The sequence below is a fragment of the Trichoderma evansii genome (assembly GCF_050947405.1).
Source record: "Trichoderma evansii strain SZMC 28006 chromosome Unknown GGI43scaffold_6, whole genome shotgun sequence".
NCBI lineage: Eukaryota > Fungi > Ascomycota > Sordariomycetes > Hypocreales > Hypocreaceae > Trichoderma > Trichoderma evansii.
In genome coordinates, this window is record NW_028145200.1 from 182,128 (window position 1) to 204,448 (window position 22,321).

The window sequence follows — 22,321 nt, forward strand, 5'->3', positions numbered from 1 at the left end:
GCCTCGCTTCTCTGGCCGGCCACAGCGCACCAATGACCATCGACCGTATCGCAGTTAGAAGCTGTCACAGGCAGGGCACGAGAACACGCCACGCATGAAGCTGCTCGGTCCTCCGCACGGGACAAAGGGCCAATGCTGTACCAGCAAGATGAGGCTGTGCTTGCGCGCCCCAGTGTACCAGCAAAACCCCCCAGTCTTTTCCGAGCCGAAGAAGCAAGAGAGAGACAAAAGAATAAGCAGTACTGGATGCACGAAGCGCGGCTCGCATCCTCCATCTCATCCAATGACTCGCACACTGTGCCATCAGCCGCCTTTGCCAGCCATTCCCGGGCGCCGCAGCCCAATTTTTGAGGCTCAACAAAGGCAGACGCCAGGCCGCTTCACACTCACACGGTGCGCGCCGTCGAACCGCCCCGAATGAGATGAGCCCATTCAGGCCGCCTATCCACCAGACCTCTCCACAAACCCAAACGACTGACTAGGCCCTGCCCAGCAGCCCCAGCAAAGCCCCAGCCCTTGGAGAGCTGCTTCAGCGCTGCTCTGCTGCTGTTGCTGCACTGCGACAGCTACTAGTACAAAAGTGAGGCACCCCAGCCTTACCAACCAAGATGTTGGCAGCTGAAAACACAGGCGCTAAACCTGCTAGACACAGAGCGCTAGCACTTCGCTCCAGTCCCCAGTAGCGGCACCTGAATTAAGAAGCTGACAGCTCGGTTCCCCGACTCAGTCCCTCTCAGTCCATTCTCGTTTACATTGCCTCACTTGTCTCTTTCTTTCTCTTTCTCTTTCTCTTTCCCTTTCTCTTTTTTTCTTCTCTTTCTCCTCTCTTCCTTCTCTCTTAATTCCTCTCCATACTGTCTTGTGTTTCTCCTTTGATACCCCATTAACAGCTCATTGCCGGATATTCTCGTACACTCAAATAAAACTAGCAATTTTTGTGATAGATAAAACGGCCGACTCAGAGTGGGAACCGACAACTAAGACAGCCACACATCGACTGCAGCTTATCTAGGTACAAGGTACCACCAAAAGAGCCACAGCCACAACAATCATCTTCTGCTGATATCTTTGCCCTTTGGATCCTCACATCCTCCGAGCTTCTCTTTCTCTCCTCTGTTCCTCGTCCGCTCCAAGAGCGGCTGACCCTTCGTCGCCTCTCATGAAATCTCCACTACAACGACAACGACGGTAGCAGCGATAGTGTTTCGCTTCTCGTCCTAGTCTCTGCCCTCCCAATTAGTCTCCCTCAGTCACCATGTCTTTCACTTGCGGCATGTTTGTACGTCTCCGAATAGTTTGCTCCCCCCTCTCCCCTTTCACTCATTGTGCATTTTGTTAACATGAGCTTCAACTCTCAGCGCCGTCGTTCCAAATCAGAGGAGAAAAAGCCAAAGCGGACCCACACCTTTTCCATCTTTGACCCAAGTCTCGATGCCCTCAAGCGAATGATTAGAAACGCCACCATGATCTCCCCAATGAGATTCCACGACGATCCAGCCGCCTCTCGAGTCCTCTCCCTGACGCGCGAACACTCGATGACCCGGCCAATGCTTGATATCATGGAGGTCGTGTTCAACAACCTGCGAAGCAACAATCTTGAGCTCTCAAGGAAGGACTTCATCAAGTTCCTCGCGGAAGTCCAAGGCGAAACAACGATCCAGCTAGACAAAGAAAAATACAGCGAGGGAGATTTTCTTTACGTATTGGCACACGGTTGGGACGCTACTCGGAAGCCGTCAGAAAAGGACTACTCAAAACCCATAACCAATTATTTCATCAACAGTAGCCACAATACCTACATTAGCGGCAATCAGCTAGCCTCTAAAACTTCCCCAGAGGCTTATACAAATGTGCGTATCATCAGCTTGGCAAAATTAAATAAACTTGATATACTCAGGCTGACTGGTTTTATCATCTAGGTCTTGAGGAGAGGAGGCCGTTGCATCGAAATCGACGTCTGGAATGGAGACGAAATCCTAGTGACTGCCCCCAAGTCTCAGGGTGGCGGTAGTCATACGAGAGCTATATCTGGAAGCGCTCTTCCTTACGCTGCCGCTGCCCTCTTGGAGACAATGGAAGACAAACTCGAGGCCGCCAAGGATACCGCCAAAACCTACCTTGGGAGCTCCAACCCCAATGGACGCTCGCGGAGCCGGAGCCCCAGCTCTCATAGCAGAACCACGCTTGATGATAGATCATCAAGATCCAGTGACGCGTTCCTTCCTGTCGGCAATGAAATGAACGAAAAGGGAGAGCCCCCTCGCCTTTCGAGGACTCGGCAAAACCTCCCCAGGGGAGAGCCCATTGTAACCCACGGCTGGACTCTCACGACTCCGTGTGGCTTCCGAGAGGTGTGCGAGACGATTCGAGACAATGCGTTTGCTCACGGGAATGACCTGCCAATCATCATCAGCTTAGAGGTCCACGCCGACCACAGCCAACAAGAGATCATGGCGAAAATCATGAAGGAAGTATGGGTGGATATGCTTGTCCAACAGCCCTTTGAAGGCTGTGATCCCAAGTTCAGGGTGCCCACCCTTGATGACCTTCGACGCAAAATTCTCGTCAAGGTCAAGCGAGCTGCCGCCAAGATGCCTCGGCCGGAGGATCTGACGGCTTCTATGCCAATTTTATTGACTGAAGACGATGGCTCGACGTCGGACGATGAGCCTAACCTTCCTCGCCTTAAAACATCTGCATCATCGCCGGCCGAAGTCCCGCAGCAAGACGCTCATGGAAAAATGACAATATGCAAACCTCTGAGCGATCTCGCAATATACACCCGCAGCGAACGGTTCACAAGTCTTAGCACTCCGCAAGCAAAACAACCTACTCACATCTTTTCCATTAGCGAAGGTAGAATCATGGAGTTGCACGAAAAATACCCCCGTGAAGTGTTCACTCACAACAAGAACTTCTTCATGAGAGCATTCCCAGCCGGACATAGGATCAACAGCTCTAACCCGGATCCCAGTCTCTTTTGGCGGCGAGGAGTCCAGATGGTGGCCATGAATTGGCAAAACATGGACGAGGGAATGATGGTCAATGAGGCAATGTTTGATGGCGAGGATGGCTGGGTTTTGAAGCCTGCAGCGTATCAAAGTTCTGAAAAGTCCATGGTGACGCTGGATCTGGCCGCAAAGCATACGCTGCACCTCACCATCACCGTCTTCGCCGGACGAAATATTCCGACTGAGGACAGTCACAAGGAAGACTCTCAAAGCAAGAGCGACCTTCGTTCCCGAGTCAAGGCTGAGCTCCACATTGGCGAAGATGAGAAAGATGGGCATGAGCAGTCTTACAAGCACCACACAAAGTCGGCCAACTCAACAGATCCCGTTTGGAACGTTCACGAAAACAAGATTCTTGGTGAGAAATTGCAGTTTCGCAACATCCCCAAGGTGGTGGAAGAGTTGAGTTTCGTTCGGTAAGTGATTGAAGATTCTCCCCTCTTCCTCTTTTTGCTTTTGCCCATCCTACATCATTCCCTACGTTGAGCTTCACATCCTCCGGAGCATCATGTAGCACTACTGCTACCACCTCTACATCTTTTTTCTTCCTCCCAGCCTCACTTCTGGCGGGATTACAGAGACTTTCTGTATCACGTCCAACTGCATGTAGCAGAATACGATGTGTTTAGGCAATTGTCTCCCCTAAAAAAGGACCAAGTGGTCCGGCTTCATATCCTCTATCCGAGCACTTGATGCCACATCCCTTCTGTTGCCACCAAAGTTGTGTATGTGTCGCATGACTGGCGGCCGAACTCAGCTTCGGATCCAGTTTGTCGGGCCTTGTGGGTGTAACAGCTCTCGCCCTCCCTTTCGCCGCTCTTCGTGACACGTTAATATCCGGTTGCAGCAACGAAGCCGTGTTTTTTTAGGATCCACGTTTAGTTCAACTTGTATTGCTGGCTAGAGCTAGCTTTCTGGTTCGCTACACAAATGGACGCCTCTTAAGCTAGTTTCGTTGCGTGTTCCCATTCAAAAAGAGGCAACCGAGCACAAAATGCCTTGTCCCCCTTTTCAAGCCGCCTTCCCCGGTGACACTGCATCTCGCCGCCCAAATGAGAGAAAGTTAGTTATGTGAAGCAAAGGAGAAAAAGCTAACGGAAAGAAATATAGGTTTAAAGTTGAAGACGCATCTCACCCGGTTAGCCAGCCGTGCCTTGCCTGGGCATGCATCCGTCTTGACCGACTTCAGCAAGGTTACCGCTTCGTTCGTCTCTATAACAAGAGAGGTTACGAAATCGATGGCGGCAAGCTGCTTGTCAAGATTGACAAGATGCTATACTAATAGGGAGACGGGAGGAAGGCCGCGGTAAGATGACGCCGGCACTCATCCTATCCGCCTCTTCTCCTTCCTTTGCTTTTATATACCCCTATTGTACGGCAGCTTTGGTTTAACTTTTCTTTGGTTGGACAAACTATGATGCCACATTTGTTAATTTTTTTTTTCTATACCTTTTCATTTCCTTTGTATAAGAAAGACTCTTAGAAGGCTTTGGAAAGCGCGGGCTTAGCGTACGGAAACGGCGTCTCTCGTTTATTTACAAGTTTTTGGATACCCTTGGACCAAGGGATGGGGAACCTCACTGCGTTAGAGATACGCATCTACAGATATTGGCCCCGGGTTTGGGAAACCGGCGGACACAGAAAGTACCTTCACAGAGAAGAGTGCAAACTACCTAGCTAGGCGTTGGGGAGGAGATATAAAGCGGGTTAAATTATACCAGCTTCGTATAAAGAATTAAACTTAAATTTATTTCAATTGGCCCTGAGCCGCACATACTGAAAGCATTTTATTGTGTCCCGTTCTCTGCTACTTTTTTTTTTTAGATAAAATTGTCGTGATTCTGTTAATTGGAGGCCTAATAAATCAGCAACTAACTTTCAAAAGACTTTATTCCTACTTTGTTGAATAAAAAGAGATATGTTATACAATTGTATTATTCCTTTTGTCAAAGACACCTTTACTTTTCTCTCCTTCGTTCTTGTTTCTTACGTTGGAGAAAAAGGAGAGATTTTCAAATCCTCCCCGGCACGGAAATGCCACACGGATGTAACAATGTTTCCATCCCTTTAGTGTACCAAGCTGTATATGCATGCAGCTTTTATGCCGGCCATGTGTTGAATTAACATGGGCGCCCTCCCGTCCTCCTTTTTTTTTTCTCCATCCACACCACCACAAAAGGCACATTTCCTGCCGCTAAAGGTTGCTATCGAAACACCGCTGCATGAAAAAAAAAAAGTGTTAAAAAGAGTTGGGTCACCGGCTCGGGAAAAGAAGCAGCATAATAATATGTAGACTTGGCCGGCGTGCGGGAGGATTGCCCGGAAATTAGAATACAGCCATCACGATCAAGTAGCGAACCAATTGGGCGCGTTTGTTCGCCGTTGGTCCGGGGCCAAAGACTTTCTTTATCTCTTTCTCTATTTGAACGAATGGCTAGTGGCATCGGGCATGTCCCGATACCTGCGGCGGTACTATCACGACGCTGTTTGCCGATGCAGGTGATTGGCAGACGGCTGATATTCTCCATTCTGCTAATTCTCGGATGCGGCTGTATCCGCAGCGTCCATTTTAAGAACCCGCCGTAACACAATATCATCCACTCACCGTCGCCGGCAGACATGCGTATGGGGGCACGGAATGGACGAGGGGTCCACTATCGACGGTCGGTGGCCGGGCACGAGCTCGCTACCAGCCGAGTACGAGTTCTTTTGCCATTTAACTCCGTTGAAAATCATCCAGTCTGTGAGTTCCCATTATTGCTTTGTGTCGTATTGAATATTGGCGATGCGGTGAAACATGCTATTAAAACCCAAGTATGGACGTCATAAACGATGAGTCGTGTGTGACGTGGTGATAGATGTCGGTCTGGCAAGCCGCATCTTGTCATGTCATGTTCGCCGTCGACACGTCACAGTAAGAGCCGACATCGTCCATGGTGCGACTTTTTCCTTCCCTCCCTCTATCCCCTTTTCAAAGTGGGGGAAGACAGACTTAGGCATAAGAAACATGTATGTCGAGAGAATTTGCTGTAGTCTGATAGGTCGTGAGCATTGGCTTTTTATTGGTCCAGGTGTCTCGAGCTATATATGCCCGGCAAGGAAATGTCTGCAGAGCAGGGCATTTCGATGCGTCCTAGTTTAACCGGATAGGCTTGTCTCTCTTTAGGTTGCTGTAGGAAGCCAGAAGTCTCTCCCGAGGCCGCAGTTTTCGCCGATCGAGGCCAACTTTGTGCCGTCATCAAGGGGTGGTAATGCTCATCGTTATGTGGTGTGGTGGTGCGAGATAGCTCGTAGTTACTGCCGATTCCCCGAACCCACGATCTAATGGTTGCCTAGGCGGACTTCTTCCGCTGTAGAATATACCAAGGGGCAGAGGAATACAAGCGCGATGTTCATGCGGCCGGGGGTTTGGCACCTGCGTCAACATATAAAGACAGAATCTAATCACGCCAACCACAACTAGCATGCCACACATGCCATTCGCTGGTCCACAAAAGGGTAGCAAAACTTGGAAATACGCTGTGGAATCCGTATTAGCCATGCTAAGAGACCATAATCCGTTATGGCTAGCGGTTGGCGGGCTAAAGCCAAGCGCCTCTGGAACACGCATGTATGAAACCCGGCTCAGGAAGTCATAGCAGCATATTGATCAGGTCACAATAGTGGTGTCATAGAATCAACAAGTCCCCTGGCTGCGGCAAATTAACAGTGCTTCTCTGGCGAGGGAAAATTTTGAATTTCTTCGAATTTCTCCTCATCCCACGCCCCCTCCCTACAAGGCCGTTTGGTAGATTAAGACAGTGGACAAGAAGGTGTGGTCACGGGGGCCGGGTATATATGCATACCTTGTCAATAGCAAGCTTTGGAAGACCCCCAGATTAAAATCACGCTGCTGATTGGTTTGTAGTATATGATTCTGCATATCCATAGTTGGCGGCCTCGGTTTACTTCTAAACGGCGTTTCCACTCATGACATCTTTACTGAAGCTATTTGATTCAGTGGAAGAGGGCTATGGTGGTCGTGCCGATGCAAGCATACTGCACTGAACGCGAAATATGAGTTGGACAGTGCTTGCTACTCCCAGGCAGGCCTCTGGGATCCAATGCTTGTAGTGCTCATATTATGTAGTACTGCAGCATGCGTAAGCTCCATATCGCCAGGTAATAGGTTTGTTGTGCCTAATCACTTGTTGGGCGCTAAGAAATCTCTTCGAGAGGGTGCTCTGCCACGCTTAAGATATGGTTTGATAGTCCTCCCGTCGGTGTATGTAAGACATCCTTCCGCCGGTGGCTTGGCCGATCTTCCCCCTGATCCTAGAAAGCTCCGCTTTGATAATCTAGCTTGGGCGATGGCATGTTATAAGTAGCGTGGTCCTAGAAGCACCGCTTTAGCCTCTGCCTTGAAGGGCTGGATCCTTGGTGGTACGAGGTTTTAAGGAGAAAGGCAGCTTGACTTGGGCTGCCCTTGCTTTATGTGCCGCGCCAGCAACTTTGGTGCCACAAGCTCGGGGCTCCTTTTTCAAGTTGGCCATGGCTACAAGTATTGGCTGGTAGAACTTGTAAAATCAACCTTGTTACTCGTGTTTGAGTCGGAACTGCTAAAAAGAAGAGACATTTAGAACTGCTAAAATGCGCCATCTGTCGTCTAACCTCTCCGTTTGCAAAGCTTAGAGGTACGGATAGCACGGACGCCTTGGGCACTGCCGTGAGGCGGTATGCAGCATACAGCTGTAATTGAAGCAGGTCGAAACTCTGTTTTGCCAAGGCGTCTGGGGTTCTATATTCCGCCGTTGGCGGCATTGCTGCTGGCTATTGATTACTTTAACATTGATTGGTCCTCTCGATTATGAAGAGGATCCCTCCCCGCGTCTTTCATGCTCACAACTCAGCCTAGGATCTGTCTAAGAGTCGTATCAGAAGGACACTTTAGCATTAATCCCTAGTCCAGCACTACCGTGTACTCCATACTAGTACATACCTAGTGCTTTGCATTTCGGTATCCGCAATCTCAAAGAGCCCAGTGACTGGGGTAAGTTCTACTACAAGGTAGCAGGCCCAGTAGTTTGCAAGCCTATGACCCACTAGTCTATGCAACCGCTGAGATGGTGAAGTGGGGAATGAAGGCGTGGAACGAGGGTCTTCGTCGTCTCTCTGTGTCTCTGTCTCTGTCTCATTCTCTCTCTCGTCAGGCACAGAAATGCCAGAGTGAGGGGAATAGAAAGATGTACCCTGGATGGCCAATTTTCGTGGAGAGATACTGTGTGGAACAGTAGCTGGCGTCCCTGGACCCTGCCTGTTGTACCATATAGGCTCCGTCGGATATCGTCAAGTCCACGGAGATAATACAGCGACAAGTTTAAATTTCAACGACCGCTAATATCTGACAAAAGAAAAGGAAAAAAAAAAAAAAAAAAAAAAAAAAAACTCGCAACGCGTATCAAATCGAATCAGCATTGGTTTGGCACATTGAGTGCTTGAGGGCACGACAAAAAAAATAAGGAGGAAAAATAAGGGAAGAGAAGTATTGTCAGTGCTCATCCGGCCAAGTTATGTTACAGCCGTCTTGGCAATGAATTACTAGGGCATGATCGTGGCAAAATGCGCCTTGGACGATGCATGCTTGTGTACAGGTAAACTTAGATTTGAACATACGAGTAAAATGACGAGTAGGGTACTCACCATGAAAGAAAGCCCTATGCGTTCGCAATATCTGACGAGAGAAGGAAAAGCTCGAAAAAAAGGGGGTCCGTTCTGCCAATAGCGCTCTCGCTGGGTTCCCCTGGCTAAACAGCGCAAGCCTAGCTTTGCTTTTACCGTTCAACTTGTCGCCTGACCGTCGAGCCAAAAGACAGAGAGAAAACCCATCTGAGAACTGACAGCCGCAAAACGTGTCTCTCGTGACGCCGTATCCATCCCCCCCCCCTCTCGCCTCTGCTAGAATGGGGTATGTCGTAATTTGGTAGTTTAGAACTGGCAGTAGCACAAAACGGCAAATTGATTAATATCCGCGGCACGGTCCCGTCGAAATAAAAATAATGAGCGGAAGGATACTGCGCGAGGTCTGCTTGGTCCCGCCGGCCGACCCAGGTGATGTCGGTGTTGGCTAAGCGGCGACCTCAGTGCTAGGTAGTCACGAGACGCTCATTTGCGTCCAAGTCGTCGGTGGCCACTTTGAGCTGGCGGGAAAGGCTATTTTCAGCTTGCTTCGTACAAGTCTGCTTGCCCTTCTAATGCAGATCGTCGTGCTGGCGGTAGGATCAAAGTCTCAGTCTGAGGAGTCGCCAAAAGCGGTGGTCACCCAGGTTGCCGGGCTCTTCTGTGCGTGAGAGCGTCAGACATTTTCGCCTGATGACCGGAGCAGTGGCGTCAGGATATCAGAGAGGGGCAAGAGGAGAAACCGCACAAGTGCCTGCTCCATCGACTATTGGGCATGGGGTCCCGAGACTGACAGACCCTTTGAAGGAAGAGTCCAAATTCTGAGCATCGCGAGTGGAGGATGCTTTGAATGGAGCAGGAGCAGCAGCAGCAGCAGCGAAGCTCCAGAATTTTGTTTCCCTTCTAGTTTGCCGAAGGCGCCCCGTCTGTTTTTGCCTGTTCTAGCCACGCCAGCCCGCATGCGGCAAAGTAGACGAGCCGCCTATCTAACATGAAATCCTGGACCGTGATGACCTCGGGGTTATTGTCCTCGCCCAAGTACACATACAGGCGCGGGGCCGGCGATCCTTTGTCTGGCTTGGGTACCTGTACCTGCGCGTATGGGCTCGCCCATCTCAATGCAACTCTGGCACATTACTAGGTAGTAGCCCATGCGGATCCCTACCTGTAAGGCACTTGCGAGCCTATGAAGTAGCATTCAACCGCCCATATGGGCAAAGGCCCTGGCAGCCGGTATATACAGTATGTTACGGAATGGGGGACGAAGCGGCCCATATTTGTACCAGTGTGGAAGGTAGGCCTACCTGAAGAGCTTGAGATGAGAAGCTGATGGTTGTCTGCAACGATAACGTTGCCTGTCAACGTATAGCAAGTAAGTACTAATGAATGCAGATTTAGGTCTCCGGATCGGGGGATGCAGTAGAGCAGCAGTTCAGAAAGCGAGAAACTTGAACAAATACGGTACTAGAAGCCATCTCAAGACTACTCGGAATACTGTTCAAATGCGGAACCATACATCGGTATGTGGGAAGAAAAGAGGAAAGAGAAGAAAGAAAGGAAGAAGAAAGGAAACCACCGGATCGGAAATACCGGCGGTTCGGCCATTTGTGGAAGGCCCGAACTGCAAGACGATTGTATTCAGATGACGATAGGGCTGCTCTTTAATTTGGGCCAATGCCTATAGCACCAGCTGCAGCCTATCATATCTGGGGACATCATTGCATGTTGGTACTTGCATGGCATCCGGGGCACTCACGCGGATGGTTAGTGTAGGATACTCTGCTCTCAATATCTTACACGTACTTCGTATAAGCACGTATTGACTGTAGTAGTTATCATCGTTGTTCGTTGTCAAATTTAGAATTGACACACGATACTCCCCTAGAGAGTTGTTTAGTGGGTGTACTTATATCCCGTGCCCACTAATCCTCACCATATTCACTAGTACAAGTGAATGTTAGCGAGCTTGATCCTGGGATAAAAGCAATGTCAGGTACGAAGTATACTTGCTGCTTTGCATCTACAGTATGTACAGGCACGCTTACCTGCAAGTACTACTATGACAGAATAAGGTAGTAGTAGTGGTAAGCGTGGATGGGCCTTTGAACATGGGCAAGGGTATGGAGAGCGATCTAAAAGCAGATTGATGGTGGGGTCGTCAGTACAAGAGGCAGTGGTACAGCCTACCTGTGCCCATGCCTTATCCTGTACTCTGTACCTCTCGCAGCAGTTTGCATCTTCGAGACAGGGAGAAATAATGCTCTGCCAAGTACAGGCCAGTGGAGCCGATATCGAAGCAAAGCGAGAGTATCATTTCAATAGCGTGGGTGGGGTATATTGCTCCTGCAAGTACGGCACGCTGGTGTACACGGTACTATATAAAATTATTAGCAGTTGGGGGGCACTTTTCTGAGAGATGATAAGCGATAGTGAGAAATGAGGAGTGACGAAGGAGTACAAAATACGGAAAATATGGAGTAAAGAAGATGAAGCAAACTGATGGCCTTTTTTATTGAAATTGGCCTGCGCCTGCGAAACGAGCAAGCCCTAGGACCAACACGGTTAAATGATGCGGCGGCGGCCATGATGTATCCGCGGCACAAGTTGGCGATAGTGTCATCTGTATGGCTGCCAGAGCAAGAAGCATCAACGAGCACCGTGAGCCCAAACCAAGGGCTCGAACACTGTACAAAGTTAGCGGTTGCCTGCACTGCTAGCGCACTCGTACTTTCTAGCGATGCATGGGGCACTGGTACATATGTATGTATGTCCAACATGAGTGAACGCCCGCGTCCAGAGTGCAATACCGGGAGGTCCATGCTTCGTATGCGAAAAGCCTTTGTGCATACCCAATGGCCGTTGTCCTCCAAAGACTATTAGCTGCGGAAAAGGCTTTCGGGGTAGTCTTGCGGGGTGGTGAAGAAGCATGGCCGAATGCCTGGGCGCCCTGGGCCGCCCAGCCAATACAGAAGCACCGCGGAATAGCTCTTTGCCCCTTTGTAATCTTTCACGTTTAGCCCCTTGCCGGTAAAAGAGGGAAAAAAGTGGTATCGATATTACTGCTGTCGCTGACCGTCCAGGACACTTGCTCAACATGAGGCGTCAGACTATCACTCGAGTCGAGAGGTTGGCTGGATGTATGAAGCATTAGCCCGCCCGTAGGATGATACTCCATAAGCATGTTTTACCCACCGTCCACTTCTGCATACAACTGGGCCGGCCGTCGGCATTTCATCCCATTTGTAAGTTGCCTTGCATTCAAACCGGCTGTGATCCGCAAGTTTTTAGCAGCTCTGGTCCCGGGTTTGCTCCTAGTGGCTCAGCCTCCTGCCGGCAACCAATGCGGTGCCGCGGAGCACCCTGGTTCATCTTCCAAGAGGTTTTCCCATCACAGCAGAACCCAGCTGCGCTAGCTGGGGCCACATGTGTGCAGTGCTGTACTCCGTACCTGTCATCAGCGTGGTGCGTGGGTGTGCCCTACGGAGTTAAAGACAGTATGTATAGTAGGTATTACAAGTGCGGCATGGTTGCATCCTGGATATTGCTTGCTACATATTGCTAGGCAGGTAGGTAAGTTGATGGAGCAATGAGCAGTATGCAGAGGCACGGAGTAGCAAGCTTCCTACTTTTTTTTTGTGCATTGGCAACAAGGCAGAGTTCCGTGCGCCGCTCTCGTATATCTCACATGTGCTCGTTTGTGTCATGTGGTCCCGGTATTCTGGGAGTTATTAAGGAGGAGTAGAGCCGGGTAAGAGAGAGTCATCAAGAGAAAACCGATTGGACATGTACCAAGTAACCGCAGCCCCCTTCTGGCGGCCCCTTTTTTGAGCACATGGCGCACGCCGTAGACTTGCATAGGTTTCATCGAAAGACTTAAAAACTAGTGTAGCTGCACGGAGTGTTCGTAAAGTTCCCGGCGACCGGGATCTCCTGTATCTGGAGGGGCGATGGTTGTGCGAGATGTCTGATCCAAGATGTAGGATGACGGAGCTGCTCCTTGCTGAATCCGGTAGCGAGAATATACAGGTAATACGGAGTCTAGTACTCCGTACCAGTTAGTAACTCCCACTTGGAAGAAATAAATAAAAATAAAAATAAAAGAGCATAGTGCACGGACTATACTTTCGCGCCTTACTCAAAATTGTATTCTCGGTTGCACAGCGCGGGATGCCATACGAAGGAATGAAAGTACATGTAAGTAGTTGTGACCAGTACGTACTCGTATAGCAGAGTTGCATCAATACCGCAATAGTGGTGCTCTTGGCGATTCGCAGAGCCGAGTTGCGAATCGCGCCTCGCATCCGCAGGCTAGCATTGGGTCTCAGGGGTTATCTGAGAGGATCGTCGCGGGGGTTTGGGGGCGAAGCTGCAGCAGACCGTCATCGTAGCTAGCAGCAGTCGCCGAAAGCGAGGAGTGGAGGCTGTACATGGCACTCACTCACCGTTGACGCCCAATATCATCCATCGCCTTTTTTTTTTCTCTTGTTGCCATTTCTGTGCTCGCGTAACTCGTCATGATGTCGGCAAAGCGTGCCTCGTGTCTGTGAAGGCTGCTGCTGCTGCTGGTAAGCGTAATTTATCTCGGACTCCGTGGAGTGAAATGCGGAGGCTAGAAATTAACCCGCCCCACGCACAGTATGTAGAGCGACTCTCTTGACCTTGTCTTTGGGCTACTCGTGAGTGCATGTTTGCTCATCCATGGCTTCCTGAATGTGATCCGGCCCGTGTAAGTCACCGCCGCCACTCTTGCTTACTGCTGGGCACCATCCACCCTCTTGTGCTTTAATATCTGTCCCTCTCCGCTTACTGTATGTTTGGTGTGCTCTGGAACAGCTCGGTGGGCGGCTGCCTGCATGCTGGAAATGAAGGAGGCGCCTCGTCGATGCTTTTTCTGTCGCAGAAGAACAGGCATGCGGGAAATCACGCGCTCAACATACGACCACAAAGCGGGTGGTCTCGTACGTTCCCAGGCTGCAGAAGTGGACTTGGTCTCGAGCCATTGCTTCCCATCGTGACTCAATCGTCTGCTCTCTGGGGTCTAATGCAGCGCTGGGGATGGAGCTAGCTAGAGAGAACGGCATCCAGACAGCGTCTAATACTCCAACTCCATACAAGATGCGTGGTGAGGGGTGGATGCCGTGTGCCTAATAAGCGTGCGTCTTGGCGGGCTTGCCTTTCGAGGTAATAAGTAATTTGCAACAGGGAACAAGGGAGAGGGAGAGAGAGATAATCGTCATAATTACTGACTTGCTATCAATCAAGCACTGGCATTTGCCTGCCCCCCAACCATCCTTGTCTCTCTGTCTGGCTCTAGAAGCAACGCCAGCCAAATCGGCTCGGTATGCTGCCGCAGGATCCACGGCTTCTGCCCAGTAGCAGCTTTCTTTGCTTCTTTTTTCCCTTTTTGAGGGAGAGGGCGTGTGCCATGTGTGGGAGGGGAGCAGATAGACGAACCAGACGGCGGCAGAGGGAGAGATAGACCAAGTCCAACAACGCCCTTCCCGCCAGCATTGGGCATCCAGCTTGCTGCACTGGCTTTTGCCGCCTCGCATCTCATTTGCTGGGCCCTGCAGCGCTTGTCCGATGCCGTCGGCGACTACGAAAAGGGCATCGCATCGGCGCCATGTCCTTGGGACAGCGGCCGGTGGCGCCAACATGACACCGAGTGGCTTGGGCTGATGGTGCTACCAGCGCGAATGGCATCCAAGGCTGCGATGCTCAGAGGCTGGATGGAGCTTCGACGTCAGCCAGCAACAGGCCACCATAGGTGCTGGGCCGATTGGTACTTTGCCCGTACCTGCCTGTACCTTGTCGACTTTTGCCAGGTACTAGCCTGGAAGTCTGGATGGTGCCACTGCCCAAGCATACCGTACAGTGCAGCTTAGGTTGCAATTAGTGCAAGGCGCGATCAATGTGTAGGTTCTAGGTCTGGAGCTCAGCATCGCATCTGGCAGCATCGTTAGTGCTCTGCAGCCGTGCCTGTAGCGGTACCTATCCAGGACTGTACTGTATTGTACTGCTATCAAATATCAGTTGCTCAGGCTTGCTAGTTCCGCGGGCTATTAATAGTGGGCTCCTCGAGCTGTCGGTAGCCTTGCGCTTTCAACAAGCAAGATCGCATCGTGGCAGCTGGAGATGGCCATTGGCAGCCGCAGGGCCAGGCTAGCCCCAGCAGCTTCAGTGTGGTAACGCAGCTGGGCAATTGGCGAGCTCTGGGCGCTCCACCGACGTGCGTGGAGTGTGCAGGTACCTTTGGGGCACTCAGCTAATGCTAAATAGCCTGCCGCGTACCTGTACTAGAAGCATCACCCTACATGTCCAGCTGGGCATGCACTGCCCATAGCCGTCCATCCCCTGCTCACAGACGCACTGGTATTGGTACATGCCACGGCCAGACTATTGCTACCAGGTATGACCCGGGAGCAGTCGCACTGCAGCAGCTGCTAAGGCAGGTAGGCCTGGCTAAGATAGAGCACACCTGATACTACCTTGGCACTCAACTTAGCACTGCCATCATTACATGTAATCGGAACACGGGCTGTAGCGACTGCCGGCTCCAGTGCACCGCATCTCTCTGCTTCCAGCCCACCATCCCACTCTCATCTCCATGTCTCTGCCTTCTTGCTTTTCGCGGCTAGCGAAGCTTCATCTCTGTGCATATGCACAGGTATGAGTGGCCCGGTTCTCGTCCCTACCCTTGCTACTCTTATCCTGGTTCTGGTTCTATTGTCTTTCTCTACCTACCCACTCACGAAGAACATACATGACCATGACCATGACCATGACGTCCATACAAATCTCCTACAAATCTCCCATTACGCCAAGGGACACTAGAACTGCTAATGCTATTGCTAATGCTGATACTATTGCTGATGCGAATGGTAATGGCAATGGCAATGGTGATACCAACTGACACTCGTACTGACACTAATGCTTAGCCTTGAATTCGTACAGCCCATCATGATGCACATAAAACAAGCCAAGCACCCGGTAGCAGTCGCAAACAGCCCAACTCCTCGAATCCGGTCTGCTCTCATACAAGTCCAAGCATCAGCTCCCAGCACGCCGTGCCACCGTTACTCCGTACGGCAGCATGAGCACGAGCAGAACGTGAGCATAGCATGAGCATGCTGTACAAGTACCGGCAGTGTTCGTACATGCATCCGGGCCAGCATCATGCGTCACGCTGCCAGAGCCTGACTGACTGATTGACTGCTCTCTCCCTTACTTTGCCCGGCCCTGGGGCAAAAGGGGGGCCTGGCCCCGGCTCAGATACAACGCTGGACCAGCATCCATCCTCTACCAGGTTCCTGGACCTGTTCCGCGCTGGCGCTGCCAATGGGAATGTCTAGCCAGCGCCTGAATCGCTGCTCATCTGTGTCTGTTTGCCGTGCCCCAGCCTGCCACCCCTGACTCTGCCCTGCATTCCCTTGTTATAGCTTCCCCATCTTCTTTGCTTCCTTTTTTCTTTCTGCTCCAGCTCTCAAGAGCCGCCGCACCGTCACTACCGCACGCCCCCCTGGAAGACTGCTGGCTGCTCTTAGAGCCACCCCAAAAAGACCTCCAGACAAAGACGTACATAGTTCCATTCTCGTACAGGCGGAAATGTCCGTACTAGTACTGTCAGGTACAAGGCCCAGCTGCCCAGCGCCGCCTTGCCGCTGGTACTGCTGCCGGTGCTGGTACATGGCGAGGACGTCGTCGACCGTCTCACAGCCGATATGACATGTCTACTGCCACCCACGGCCTGCCAACTCGCAATTCCCACCCCCAACACACGGCCCATTTTGCTTGCTCGAGAGACATTTGGCCTCCCGATCAACGGACGGATAGCTTGGCCGCTGCCCGCATTAGCTCTGGACATGGCTGCTTTTTGCCTTTTACTTTTTACTTGTGCCGCCCCTCCCCAGCGCGCCCGTCTCCAGTCTACCACCTAGCGCCATCGACTTGTCACCAAATTTTGGTGTTCCTGGAGAGCTGCTTTGTATAATCTGATAGCCGCCAACCCAAAAGCACAAACAAATGTCAGTCGGCCCCACACTTTTTTTGGCTCTCGATCTTGATCAAGACCAAGCCTCTCTTGGTTTCAACTGTCTCTAGAGGCCTTCCGCCGGGCCCTTTTTTTATTCTTTCTAACCCCACGCTGGATCCGTGTCGACATATAAGACGCCTTGCCTGCCCGGCCCCAACACCATCGCCATCACCACCATCTTGTCAACCTCAACACCAACACCAACATCAACAGCTAATTACTGCTGCTACTGCTACCGTTGCCATTGCCACTACTACTGCTGCCTCCACTACTACTTTGAACCATTATAACATTGGACTATTCTTCCATCCATTCGACTGGAAATCTCATCGCCTTACATCCGCCTTCCTTCTCAGATATTTCATCAATCATGCCTCTCTCACATACTCTCCGTGGCATCCAAGCTCCCGTCTTTTCTCTCGTGCCAGGACAATACAATTCCTCACAGCCCTCGGCCATGCCTGCCGGTATCATTATGTTAGGGCCCAAGGTCAGAAAAGAAAGCTTTTCATTGATGTCTGTTGTCATGTTCTCCTTGATACTAACTTTTGACATAGGTCCCCGGTACCAGATGCCCAACCTGTGCCCTAGCCGGTAAGGAGGTTTGGGTTATCCCAGGTCGGTGCTGCGGTTATTGCGGTACTCCTTGTGATTCTGAGCATTACCACGAATAGCGTGAGCTTATACAAACCACAAATATTGTCAGATCAGCCCTACTAAGCATTTTGACATAGTTTTTGATCCTGCTCCTACGAAACTTGCCATTAAGCTAGCAGCATAACACCAAGCTTTCCGCGTTGAACTCTCTGATACTTGGCCATTTTCTCGAGTCTCTTTTATTCAAGGGACATCTCTTTAATATGCTTTGCCAAGGCATATATTAAAAAAATTGATTTGTACCCAAAAAAGAGTCGAAGCTGTCTATCTCTCAGTTTCGGACACAGATGATACCAATTGCTCGTCCAGACACTGACGAATGGGTGTCATCTTGATTTTTTTTTTTCTTTTTTTTTTTTCCTACTTTTTTCCCCTTGGTCTGGATGCTTTTACTTTCTTACCCGCTTTCAAAGAGGGAGAGAGAAAAAAAGAGAGGTTATACTTATACAATGGGCAGCAAGGGAATAGTTCTATTGTCAAGGGGTGGAGTCTAGAGGGCTTGGGAAAAACAAAATTCTGGGTAAAATTCTTCTTTTTGTTTTGTTTTCTTTTTTCTTTTTTCTTTTTCTTTTTCTTTTTTTTTTTTTTTTTTTGGACAGGGCAATTAATTTGGCACGGGCTCTGCAGCCAGCGAAACCTCTGTATAGGTGTTCTGCCTAGGGAACCAGGGCGCTTTTTTGATACCAGCATGTTCTATTTGTAGATTAGATGTAGCATGTACGTTATTATATTATGATCTTACGAGACAAATTTTGTTTTGCGACTCTCATTGGGGTGCCAAATCCGGATTTCAGGTATACAATGCTCGGCCACCGGCGTTGGGCACATGCACAGAAACAAGGAGACGCATGGAAGTGCATAAACCAATTACTCGGTATGTGTTTTGGGAGAAGTACATAAGCCACATGTTTCTTGTCTTTATGCAGGGAGTCCATTCCCAACATGCAAGGTTGTGTTTCACAAAGGGATGATTTGAGTGTGTAATAGTGTGTGGGAGGGGATAAAAAGAAAAGCCATTGGTACCACACAATTCCATATGACGTGGGGGCAAAAAAGGTATCAGTCGAAGCAGTGTACATACGCTATCCATGCGAGACATGGGCATCTGAAAGGTTGGTGGTAGCGCCGGGTATTGAATGACGAATTTCCGGTTATGGAGCTAAGGTACCCAAGGTGGTATTCTGGTGCCAGTATGTATCCTGCACGATTTGATTCGCTGGATGGGCCAGACCCGGGGCAGGTCTGCGAAAAGCACCAGTTGGTAGGTACTTGGACATACATGGAGGAGTGTACTTTACAAGGTAGGCGTGATAGGAGGTAAGATGCTACCAAAACATTTCGTACGAGTGCTGACCTTGTGCGAGATACGATAACTCATAAAGTGTCTCGTCAGAAAGAATAGGAGAAACCGGCGCATAAGTTGCTCTTCTGATACTAGTGGTGCCGTCGGAATGGACGGGGAATGCTTTTCGCATCAAAAGGCAAGGCCTGCGATCGACCACTCTCTTTTTGGCTGGCGGCTTTGCAGGCGGGATGGGCTTCCGAGCAAGTACATCTTCATGATTGATGACACTTTGGGGGGTCCGGGGGAGGCACTAATAAGTGATGGATGTTTCTCCCACTGTGCGCCGTCCAGAAAGCGCAAGGACTTTGCCCCAGTCAAGTTGACTTGTCTTGCGTCTCGTTAGGCGCTATAGGTTGCCCAGGGGCGCACAAATCTTGTGACCCATCGACGGGTTTGAATTGATGTGTAATCGGGGCACTAACGACTCGTTGATGCCAGGCCTGTGCTATGAGTTGAGCGCGGTTTGGCGTTGAGGAGGCTGAGGCTGACAAGCCATGCCTGAATTAACTTCAGCTCTTCGATGACGCTTTGTCTTGCTGCCCCTGCCGTTTCGCATCTGGCGTTCCCGAGTCCCTGGGTCCTGGAGCCCTTTGAGTACACTTCAATGTTCCAACGGCATGGAGTGTCAGTACGAGTAGTACGGAGCAGGTGCGGCTGTATAAATTGCATATGCAGATTGGCTATCACTAGCGCTTAGTTTTCCGACTTGCCGGGCTTCAGCTAAGCCGCTGACAGTAGTCCCATGCCGGGTCGATTAGCTTTGGCGTGACCAGGTAGTTACGGATCATTGCTGCCATCTGCCGTGCTATTATGCGCTCCGGGGATAAAGTCGAGGCTGTTTGAGTCGTGAAAAGCGGTCTACCGCCATGGAGTACTAGTAATGTCTCAAAACATGCCATCTTTGTCCCTATGCAAGTGGCGGCCGGAGCGTCCCATCCTCCCCCTATCGCCGAGACAGTTTTGACTGGAATACCCACCCCGGGACGGACAGGGCATTGAAATGAGGCGAACCTGCAGCAGCCGATCGCTTATAGAGAGAGATCGCATGTCACTGGCTACCGACGGCCTGTTCCTACATATGCCCAACTACTAGTTAATACAGTTAGTCGTAGCCCCTTCGTAGCAGCCGTGGCATCAGCAAAGTCTCCGAGACAAGCGATGGCGGGGCAGACGCACGCTCTTCTTCGTCCTGAATCCGCCGCCGCCGCTGTTATGCAGATTCCTCTTGACAGATTGGGTCAATGTGTGAGCAAGGGGGCCAACTGCAACTGGGAATGCAATGCAGGGACCACTGACCGCCGTCATTGGAAAGTCCATGCTCCGGGTTGCAGCCTGTACCGACAGATAGTCTGGGTCACTGGACCACGCTAGCTGCAGGCCAAATGTGCCGACGAGGGAGGGATATGGAAAATTACCAGCTAGCCGGGTCGTAAGTGCTGCGACAGGCATGGATGTTGGATGTAGGGGGTGGAAGCTCGGACGTGATGCAAGGCTCGCGTTGGTTGGTCGGTTGGCCGAGGTTCAGGCTATTGTCTGAGACTCAGAAGAAAGCTCACCTTGCACATTAGATGCAAGCTACTTTTTTTGTTAGTGACAGCTGGTTAATATACGAGATGCTAGCTCCAAGCTGGAGGGTGGGTTACCTTGAGCCATCTAGCCCCGAATTGTGATAGCGGCAATGACGAGGACGAGGATTTGTGAAAGTGACAGCTGCCAAAGCCAATTTGGAGTGCCGAGGGGGGTGGTGCGAACCATACGAGCGGAGAGAAGGCTGTTGGTTTCGATGTTGGTAACTGTCATCCCTTTCTTTTTCTCACTCTTTCTGCTGTTTTCCCTTTTGTGCCCGTTACCGCTTTTAATCCTCCCGGGCTCTTTTCCTATTGGCTGGAGCAGGGGGCGTGCAATAGTTGCTGCAACACCAAGTTCAAAGGATGAATTGCCATCTCCATAGAGCCTCCCTGGATCAGCAGGGGAAGAAGGAGGATGAGAAGGATGCGGTGGGGAAGCATTTGTGATAAAATAGAATGGGACTTGTGGAGATTGGCTAAACTACTTATCCAGTAGTTGCTGGAAAATAGGAGTAAAGTCGCGTGGCTTGAAATGAATTGGCCAGACACTGCCTCGCATAGGTGTCAAAAAGAAGTATAAATTTAGTATGAGAAACAAAAGTTAAGGGATGACGCTTTGGCCCAACAGCGATTAGAAATTGATGTTCTTGAAAAAAAGGAAAGAAGAGAAGAGAAGAGAAAGGAGAAAAGAAAAGCAAAGGAGAAAAGAAAAAAGAGCGCATACGTGAAAATAGATAGCAAAGAACTAGGTAGTATACACGTGAGGAATGAGAAGTGAGATTAGTAAAGAGAGGAGAAGGGAAGAGAAGAGGGAAGAGGGAGGCAAAGCAAAGCAGGAGAAAAAAACCCATAGGCGGTGGCTTGTAGCTTCCAAAATGCTGTGTATCGTTAAACAGCCGTAGTAGGGAAGGCACGCCAACTTCGATGGATGCTAATGCGATCTTCCAGCGATCCATTTTAATTAGCTATTTGTTCCTTTCATCACACAGAATTCTCAGACAAGCTGCATTCACGCAAAGGCAAAGCATTCTGCAGCTTTCTCATTGATATTTTCTCTTCGCTCTCCTTGCTGCAAGTTTTTAGGCACTTTGAATATCTGTTGGATTTCTCAGCTGCAAGGCTTTTTACTCTTTTTCTCTTGTTCAGACTTGCGCTACGTATTTGTTTACATTCATTGTATCAAATGGAATAGTCGGCCTATGTGTAAGTAGCAATGGGCGACTCGGGAGAAAGACTCTTGGCAGAAGGCCCCGATGCTGGAAATGATGTCTCTCATACAGACTTCCATCCTAATATCAACGAGGCAAGACTCTGCGAAGCTGCTAATTGACCTAGAAGCCCTCGAACTGACCTCACGACTATTACAGAATGAAATTCTACGCCTAGATAGATTGATCGCATGGGAGAAGCTGCTGATCGAATGGGGCCAGGAGACGAAATCTAACCCAGAGAGCGAGCTTGAAAGAATAACAAACGTCGACGCTGCTGATCCACCCATAGGAGATGACACTCCCGCCGCCAGCAGCTCTCCCCAAGATACCACCATTCTTGGATATCCAACGACAACCGAGCAAATGCAAAATTATTGGCGGATGGTTGGATTCTCTGCCAATGAGCCTTTTTCCATACGTAATTACTACATCTTAGAGAAAGAAGTGGCGACAATGCTACAACCGAAGGGTGATCAAGAAACATGGCTCCTGCTCGATGCTAACAATCATAATTTCGTATATACAGGGGCTTCTGCTTATCATAGGCAAGGGCTCGTGAGTACGACCAAGGGGGGCGCCAAGCTGGTCAGAGCAATGGTCATATCAAAAGTAGTCACGGATTTTGAATACCGGAGGCACCGGCTTGCCACGCATTTCTTAAAGCTCCTAGCTGAGCAGATAGACAGCAGAGAGGGCGAAGAGCACATTGCCTTCAGCGTATTGTATAGCGGTCCCAAGACAGAACTGTTTCGAAATTGTGGCTAGAGGCCGCTTCCTGCTAAACAGCTTCGAATCGCATTGGGAGACTTGCCATTCAGTGCATTAAAAGATTATTTCGACCA

General features: G+C 50.2%; 4 protein-coding genes across 4 annotated transcripts; 3 read left to right on the forward strand and 1 right to left on the reverse strand.

Moving 5' to 3' along the window:
- Positions 1-765: 765 nt before the first annotated feature.
- On the forward strand, positions 766-4,806 carry GGI43DRAFT_325360 (PLC-like phosphodiesterase). The gene is made up of 4 exons (XM_083201908.1): positions 766-1,279; positions 1,359-1,850; positions 1,920-3,427; positions 4,122-4,806. Exons 1-4 carry the CDS (start codon positions 1,256-1,258, stop codon positions 4,291-4,293), a joined length of 2,196 nt encoding a protein of 731 aa, XP_083061948.1. The 5' UTR covers positions 766-1,255; the 3' UTR covers positions 4,294-4,806.
- Positions 4,807-13,770: 8,964 nt separating this feature from the next.
- On the reverse strand, positions 13,771-14,646 carry GGI43DRAFT_325682 (uncharacterized protein). Its single transcript, XM_083201911.1, has one exon. It carries the CDS (start codon positions 14,321-14,323, stop codon positions 13,811-13,813), a length of 513 nt encoding a protein of 170 aa, XP_083061949.1. The 5' UTR covers positions 14,324-14,646; the 3' UTR covers positions 13,771-13,810.
- Positions 14,647-17,068: 2,422 nt separating this feature from the next.
- GGI43DRAFT_382180 (uncharacterized protein) lies at positions 17,069-17,479 on the forward strand (the record flags this gene model as incomplete). Its single annotated transcript, XM_083203217.1, has 3 exons — positions 17,069-17,188; positions 17,256-17,316; positions 17,433-17,479. 3 exons carry the CDS (start codon positions 17,069-17,071, stop codon positions 17,477-17,479), a joined length of 228 nt encoding a protein of 75 aa, XP_083061950.1.
- A 4,054-nt stretch (positions 17,480-21,533) lies between these two features.
- On the forward strand, positions 21,534-22,244 carry GGI43DRAFT_382181 (uncharacterized protein; the record flags this gene model as incomplete). Its single annotated transcript, XM_083203218.1, has 1 exon — positions 21,534-22,244. The coding sequence occupies one exon, from the start codon at positions 21,534-21,536 to the stop codon at positions 22,242-22,244; it is 711 nt and encodes a 236-aa protein (XP_083061951.1).
- Between the last annotated feature and the right edge of the window lie 77 nt (positions 22,245-22,321).

What these genes read in the sequence shown, in the direction of transcription:
- GGI43DRAFT_325682 (XM_083201911.1), bottom strand. Translation starts at nt 14,323, where the DNA reads ATGTTGGCGCCACCGGCCGCTGTCCCAAGGACATGGCGCCGATGCGAT.
- GGI43DRAFT_325360 (XM_083201908.1), top strand. Translation starts at nt 1,256, where the DNA reads ATGTCTTTCACTTGCGGCATGTTT. An exon ending in CCCCAGAGGCTTATACAAAT is followed by an intron (nt 1,851 to 1,919) that starts GTGCGTATCATC and finishes TTTATCATCTAG; the next exon opens with GTCTTGAGGAGAGGAGGCCG. An exon ending in GAAGAGTTGAGTTTCGTTCG is followed by an intron (nt 3,428 to 4,121) that starts GTAAGTGATTGA and finishes AAAGAAATATAG; the next exon opens with GTTTAAAGTTGAAGACGCAT.